Source organism: Tachysurus vachellii, chromosome 13, assembly GCF_030014155.1.
Source record: "Tachysurus vachellii isolate PV-2020 chromosome 13, HZAU_Pvac_v1, whole genome shotgun sequence".
NCBI classification, from domain to species: Eukaryota; Metazoa; Chordata; class Actinopteri; order Siluriformes; family Bagridae; genus Tachysurus; species Tachysurus vachellii.
Window position 1 is genome coordinate 14,744,354 of NC_083472.1, and position 8,147 is coordinate 14,752,500.

The following is an 8,147-nucleotide window of genomic DNA, read 5'->3' on the forward strand; positions in this document are numbered from 1 at the left end:
TTAGGGTTACTTGTGAAAGTGTGAGGTGTTTTAGTTTGACTTGAACATTCAAACAGAGAACCAGAGACACTGAACCTTTCATGCTAATATAGTGTTGTGTATATCATTGTGGCAGGTCATGTTCTTCTCCCAGGCTACCACACGCGGACACACACAGCCGGATTGAGCACTTTGCCAGCAGGTATGTGGTTTCAAGTCAAGTCAAATCTAGAAGCTTTTATTGTCATTTCAACCATATATAGCTGACACAGTACACAGTGAAATGATAACAACATTTCTCCAGGATCATGGTGACCCATAACACAACATAAAACTGCATAAAACAACACAGAGATAAGGGTTTAAGTCCTAGACACATAAAGTGCAACATGTGCAACCTAGTGCAATAGTATGAGACAAGGACAGTGCAAACAGACAATACGAAACACTATGAGACAAAATTCACAAAGAACACAAAATAGTGCTGACCAGTGTGCATACTGTATTATAAAGTACATTGTGCAACAATTGTAAACATATACAAATTTATGTAGTAGCAGCAGTTACAGTAATTAAGGTATTGAAATGTGGTGTGCAAAAACAGCAATGTGGTGTGCAAAAACAGCATCTGAGTGAGTAATTGATTTGTACAGCCCAGTGTACTGTAGTTCACACAGTTGGGTGTGAGTGTGTGTTTGGTATAGTTTAATTCTGTTTGTTGAGAAGCCTGATGGCTTGAGGGAAGAAACTATTGCACAGTCTGGTTGTGAGGGCCCAAATGCTATTGTACCTGTTTCCAAATAGCAGGAGAGTGAAGAGTGTGTGTGAGGAGTGTGTGGGATCATCCACAATACTGTTGGCTTTGCAGATGCAGTGTGTGTTATGAATCTCTGAGAGGGAGGGAAGAGAGATTCCGATGATCTCAGCTGTCCTCGTTATCCGGTGCAGGGTCTTCTGATCTAATTTTTTTTGATACAGTAAATGTAGCTTTACAGAACATAAGAAATATTATAAAAAGTTAAAAAAAGATTAACGTTATAATACAAAGATTAAAGACTAAAATTATCCAAACATTCAAGATTAATATTAGACATAATTCAATGTGTTTGTATTTATCCCCAATGAGCAAGCCTGAGGTGACTGAGGCGAATGTGGCAAGCATACACTCCCTTAGAAGGAAGAGGAAGAAACCTTGAGAGAAAACAGATTCAAAAGGGAACCTATCCTCATTTGGGTGACACAGGAGCATGTTATTATAAATTGTTTATAATAGATTATAGATTATAAATAAACACTGTGTTATTAAGTTTTTATAGTCATATACAGTCTGACAATTGTGTATTGATTAAGAGGTTGCTTTCTTCAAAGACCACATGTAGTTGCCATCTTCTTTTTGAATGTTTGAGAACCTCACGAAGCAGAATCCAACTGGACCTGGTACATCTCTAAATGCTTCAGGATCCTCACAGGGTTGCCCTCTTATCACTGAAGGTCAGATATCTTCATGAAGCAGAACACAACTGGAGCTGGCGCATTCTCTAGATGCCTCAGGATGGGTAGAAAAAGAGAAGCAAGTGGAGAGGAATTAGCAAAGCTGCTGTTCATGATATTAACCAGAACTTGATAATAATGTGCATCTACTGGAGCACAAGGTTATGGGATGTATTATGTGCATTCCTGGCTAAAGAGATATGTCTTTAATCTGCATGTGTCTGAGCTCCAAACACTGTCATAAGGGCTATTCCAAAGTTTATGTGCTAAATACTGTACAAAAATGCTCTACAGCCTTTATTAAACTTTGTTATTTTGGAAACTATCAGAATTCCTGAGTTTTGTGATCGCAAAGAGGGTGACAGATTGTAGCATGTTAGAAGAATGGTAAGGTACATGGAAGCTTTGTGCATAAATAGCAGCAGTTTGTAATCAATTATAAACTTAACAGGTAGCCAGTGTAGGGCTGATAGTCCAGTCTAGAGGTCATGAATGCATGAACCATCTCTTCTGCATCAGATACAGATAGGATGTTTCTTAGCTTGGCAATATGTCTAAAGGGGAAGTGATATTGGTGATATGATTTTCAAAAGACAATTTGAATGAACCAGCTTCTCAGCATCAGATAGGTTCATGGTTCACAGCATCAGATAAGTTCATGGTTCACCTGTCCCTGTCTACACCAGAGAAAAGCAAGACTGCAGGAACTCCAGCACTGTACCGACCTGGCAGTGAACTGGATCCTGTTAGCGTTCATCACACCTGAGGTGAAAAAGCCTCCACTTCAGAGAATACAGCTTCCTAGTGGAAGGTGCCCTAGAATTCAATAGTGTCTGTCACATCAGATGAGAAGTCTGCCTTTAGAAAGAGGGGTCTGCCTTGGTCCCTCTCAGTGGCCAGACCCAGAGCTTGCACATCTCGGGCGGTGTTGTAGGACTACATCCTGCCCCTTACAGAGGAGATCCTTCCTGTCGGGAACCTCCCATTGAGTGCCATCAGAATCTGCTGTGCCAACCTGATCTGGGATACTGAACAGCCTGAATGCGAGGCATCAGTCAAAAGAGTCCTGCGATGGTGACACACCATTGGGGGCCCCAAGGCCAGGAACCGGGGAAACTATCAGATACTCTTATAAACCTGAGGGTAAGTCTGCGAGGTTGAAAGCCTGCGCCCCTGAGCCAGAGCTGGAATGGCCTCATGTAAAGCAGACGCAAAGGGACAACTTTGGTTGCTGCCGAAATGAGGCCTAGCTTTCACTGCTGACAAGACAGAAGCCGCCCGAGCTCAGGACAGACGGCATCTTGGTGGAGTCTCAAACTATCCCAAGAAAGGTGGTTCTCTGTGAAGGAGAAAGCACACACTTTTCTGGGTTCAGCCTGAGGCCTAGAGACTTCATCTTGATTACTGGCCTCCCTAGCCTTGGACTGGGCCAGAATGAGCCAGTCATTCAGGTAATTCAGTACACGGATGCAGTGGAGATGCCGGTACCAGGGCAGTGTCCTTGCACTTCATAAATGTGCGTGGTGAAAGGGAAAAACCCAAATCCAAATGGAAGAACACAATACTGCTATGCTTTGTACCCAAAAACCAACCTGAGGAACCCCCTGTGCTCTGGCAAAATGCCTATGTGAAAATAAGTCTTTGAGGTCTATCATCACAAAACAGTCCTTGGACCTGATCTGGTACTCAATAACCTTGAGCGTGAGCATCTTGAACTTGTAAGTCTTCAGATTACAGTTCAGAGGCCGCAGCCCAAACTCGGATGCAGCCCTCCGTCCTTCTTGGGAACAATGAAATATCGTCCGTAAAAGCCAGAGTCCTGCTCGGGGAGGGGAAAATGTTCTATGGCCCTCTCCTTTCAAGAGAAGTTCCTCTTGGAGAAACACCGTCGGGTGTTTGCCAGTGATAGTGGGCAACACACCCTGAAAACGTGGAGAAAACAAGTTAAACTGGATCTTGTACCCTTTTTTCTACGGTATCCAGGACCCACTGAGACATGCCTGGCAGAAGTTGCCACATTGCCCGGTTGTCTGAGAGTGGTGTTAACCTCTTGCAGATCTCCCGGATGCTTTGAAACAGCGCACTGGCAGGTGCTAACCCAGGGTACAGATCTGTGTAAGGAAGAGGAGCAGGCACAGATCCTACTGCTCCTTGAAGCACTAGAGGTGGCAGCGCAGGAAGAAGGGGAAGCCTTCCTGAAAAGGAACCCCAGCCCTCGGGCATCAGGATTCCTTCTTAGTTAGCCTGGCCCAGATTACAGACCTTAGGTCCTTTCTCACCTGATGGGTCTGCCACCAAATACCGGCTGTAAGAGTCGGAGTCCCGAACTGGGAGGGTAACATGTTCTATGGCCTTGTTCCTCAGAAGTGCGAGAAGTTCTTCTTGGAGGAACGATTGGAGGGCAGCACAACCTGAAAGGAAGAGGACAGGAGGCAAACTGGATTCTGTAGCATTTTCCCACATTATCCAGAACCCACTGTGACACCCAGCAGAAGCATCCATGGTGCCAGGTGGTCTGAAAGAGGTGTTAGCCTCTCGTTGTGCTCACCTCGCCTAGTGCCCTGAAACAGCATGCTGGCAGGGGCTACCTAGGAGGCCGAAACACATTAGGAGCATCGGTTGTAATGTCTGAACCCTGAATCACATGAGGTGGTGGGGTAGACAGCAGTAGAGACAGCTCTAAAAGGGCATCCTTGGAAACACTAGCCCTCGGGCATTAGGATTTCTTCTGACCACAGATGAGCGTGTACATGCCAGCTCCTTTAACAGGTCAGCTTGGTATGCCTGTAAAACTGTGATTGCATGCAGCACCACACCAGCTTAACCTCCAGGACTGTAGGTAATTTTTGAAAGGCTGAGGAAAATAAAAAGGCAGAATATGGGTCATTTCACAGCCTCAACACCACAGAATGGAGGTCTGCAAAAATGGGAGATGCCTGCATGGAGGTGGAAGGCCGTACCAACTGTTAAGCTCAGAGCGGACAATGCTAATCTTCATACGACCAGTCTAAGCTAAGCTTCGAATTGGTCCAGACATGATGATCTTCATCCTGGGAGATGTGCTGTGTCCCATCTCTACCAGGATTGTAAAATCTCCGCCTGCCTCTGACTGGTGTCGTTCATTCCAGCAAAACTCGCAGCTTACCGTGTGGAAATGGTTTTAAGGTGTTCAAGCAGGCCTGATATTATTAAACTTTGAAAAAGTAAAAAAAAAAAAAAAATTGAGTTATTTAATGAAGAAGCTTATTATTAAGAGATCTGCTTCCATAGCAATTGTACCTTACTGGGAAGAGAATATGCTATGACAATAACATCAGTATATTTATGTAGCAAATTTTACTTATTCAGCTCCGTTTGCGTTCTTTTAATCTTCTGTCAGCTCCACATCTTCCCCTGGATATTGTGTACATACCACGTCGGAAATATATAGATCGCGGGACTCGGCAGAGTTATAACATCGATGGCTCAGGTCAAATACGGTCCTTTTGGTCATCTAAACCACGGCCGCCTAGGAGGCTTACACGGACTGTCAATCGCAGTGTATTAATTAATCTGGCCAGATCGGTTGGTAACGATTCTGGTAAAAAACATTTTTCCTTTGGATTACTTAATATACGATCGGTTTCCACTAAAGGACCCCTGGTGTACGATCTACTGTCTGTCCATGAGTTTGACTTTTTCTGTCTAACTGAGACATGGCAGAAACCAGATGACTTTTTCCATCTAAACCAGTCTGTTCCACCAGAATATAGCTATGTTTGTAAATCTCGTGAAATGGGAAGGGGAGGTGGGCTAGCAATATTTTATAAAAAGAAATTGAAAGTATCCCATACATATTCTTCTTTTGATTCAATTGCCATAAAAATCAATGGTGCGATTCCTACCATTCTCATAACTATCTACCGCCCTCCCAAAAACAATAATGCCTTTTTAACTGAACTATCTGAACTCCTGACTTATCTATGTTCCATATCCTCAAATGTTATCCTTCTGGGTGATTTTAACATTAATGTAGATAATGCCAGTAATGCATCTACAAGCGAATTTTTATTGTGTTTGGATAGCTTTGGTATACAACAATTTAACACACTGCCCACTCATACTAAGGGGCATACTCTTGATCTCGTTTGCTGCTCTGGTATAACACCTTTTAATTGTAATGTTTCTGACCTATCCATGTCAGATCACTTTCTGGTGTCATTTTGTGCCAAACTGCCTATTTTTAAGGTAAACCTGTGTCACCCGATTACATTTCGGAATATTAAGAACATTGATTTGCCTACTTTTGCTGATGAACTTGCCATCTTCTCCAGTAAATCTGATTTCTCTACTGTTGATGAACTGGTAAAATATTACGATGATGGACTGAGCATGATTTTAGATGAATTCGCACCTGTGAAAACTCGAACTGTTTCATTTGTACATTCAGCTCCTTGGTTTACACCTGAACTGCGTGAACTTAAAACTAAAGGCCGTAGGATAGAACGGCTGTACGTCAGGTCTGGCCTTACTGTTCATAAAGAAATGTATGCTGAACATATTCAAAATTATAAAAATGCACTGACTAAAGCTAAATCCGATTACTACTCCAACATAATTGGAGTTAGCAATGAGAACTCTAGGTCTCTTTTCTTGGTGGTAAACAATATTCTGAAACCACCTGATTCTTTGCCATCTGATATGTGATTGACCTATGTGATTGCTTCTTGACTTTTTTTATATCTAAGGTTGAGAATGTACATCGGCAATTACCTATTGGTACCCTTCACAATGATTCTTGTCAGTCTATCACTCACACACCTCCTCACTCTGTTTTCTCTAATTTTACACTACCAACTATCTCAGAGATAGTAGGTCTGATAGGTAAATCTAAATCTTCGACTTGTCAGTTAGACCCTCTGCCAACTCCTTTAGTAAAAGCTTGTTTACCAGCCCTTTTGCCGTTGATTACCAAAATTGTTCATGCTTCACTTGGTTCTGGTTTTGTACCTCCATCTCTTAAATCTGCTATTATCACACCCATACTTAAGAAACCAGGGGGTGATCCATTCAATTTTGAATATTTTTGTCCTATTTCAAACTTACCATTTATCTCTGAGGTAGTTGAAAAGTGTATTGCAACTCAAATTCATGAACATCTGTCCAACAATAACTTGTATGAAACATTTCAATCCGGTTTTCTTCCCCACCACAGCACTGAGACTGCTCTTCTTAGAATAACTATTGATCTACTGTTGGCAGCTGACTCTGGGCTTTTAACTATACTTGTCCTTCTAGATTTGAGCGCTGCCTTTGATACTATCTCACATAACAAACTTATTGACAGATTAGTTTCCATTGGTATTACTGGCACTGTTCTGTCTTGGTTTAGGTCATATCTATCTGGGCGCAGTCAGCGTATTCAATTAAAAGGTTTTAGTTCAAGAACATCTACAGTCATCACTGGTGTTCCACAGGGTTCTGTTTTGGGCCCACTTCTTTTCATTATATATATGCTTCCTCTTGGTGATATCTTAAGGAAATATGGTACTAATTTTCACTGCTATGCGGATGACACCCAACTCTACCTGTCTGCCAAACCCACTGGTTCTTTCCCTCCGCCGTCTTTGTCAAGCTGTTTAGCTGGAATTAAAGACTGGCTCTCAGCGAACTTTCTGAAAGTAAATGGCAATAAAACTGAGGCTCTGCTTGTTGGCACTAGATCAGTTGTGTCTAAATCTAACTGTTTCTCTTTACATATTGACAATACTGCAATCTGTCCTTCCTCTCAGGTTAAAAGTTTGGGTGTCATCTTGGATAGCACACTATCTTTTAAAGCTCAAATTAATAATATAACACGGATTGCATACTTCCATTTGCGCAACATTAATCATCTCCGTCCCTTTCTTTCAAATAATAATACTGCAATTCTCATTCACGCACTAGTCACTTCACGTATAGACTACTGCAATGCTCTTCTTACAGGTATTCCCTCCAAATTGCTGCATAAGCTTCAACTGGTTCAGAATTCTGCAGCTCGTGTTCTCTCTAGAACACCTTATACTGATCACATTTCTCCGGTTCTCCAGCAATTGCATTGGCTTCCAGTAAAATATAGAGTTCAGTTTAAAATCCTGCTACTCACTTATAAGGCACTTCATAATTTTGCACCACAATACCTTACTCAACTTCTCCAGGTTTACACTCCTTCACGTGCACTCAGATCTTCATCTTCAATTTCTCTTGTGGTACCTCGGATTCAACTTACTACTATGGGTGCCAGATCTTTTAGTTATGTTGCTCCCCGCCCATGGAATTCTCTTCCCCTCGATGTTCGCAATAGCGAGTGCTTGCTGACTTTTAAAACGCGTCTTAAGACTTATCTTTTTATACAGGCTTTCTTATAACATGTTTTATTGAGACTTAAATGCACTTTATATTTTATCCGAAACCTACTTTTGCTAACTAGTCCTAGGTTTTTCACCTGATCAAGACCAATCCAGTGCAGTAATATTCTCTGGAGTCTCAATGACAATAATTTTCGAAAAAAAGTCGAAATTTTGATTCAGGGTCCTTAAGGGGCCCCAAAACGTTTAAACTGTGAGGAGCCAGTTTTACTAAAATGTCAATAACTCAAGAACTAAATGAGCTATTAACACCAAACTGGACACATGTGAAAGAGGTCAAACTGAGGTCAC

General features: G+C 42.0%; 1 protein-coding gene across 8 annotated transcripts in view; it reads left to right on the forward strand.

Moving 5' to 3' along the window:
• The window catches only part of drp2 (dystrophin related protein 2), a 148,012-nt gene that overhangs the window by 110,888 nt on the left and 28,977 nt on the right, over positions 1-8,147 (forward strand). For all 8 annotated transcript variants that reach the window (XM_060884403.1, XM_060884405.1, XM_060884402.1 and 5 more), the window contains one exon: positions 116-181. In XM_060884403.1, the coding sequence (XP_060740386.1) occupies positions 116-181 (66 nt within the window). The remainder of the gene's footprint in view (positions 1-115; positions 182-8,147) is intronic.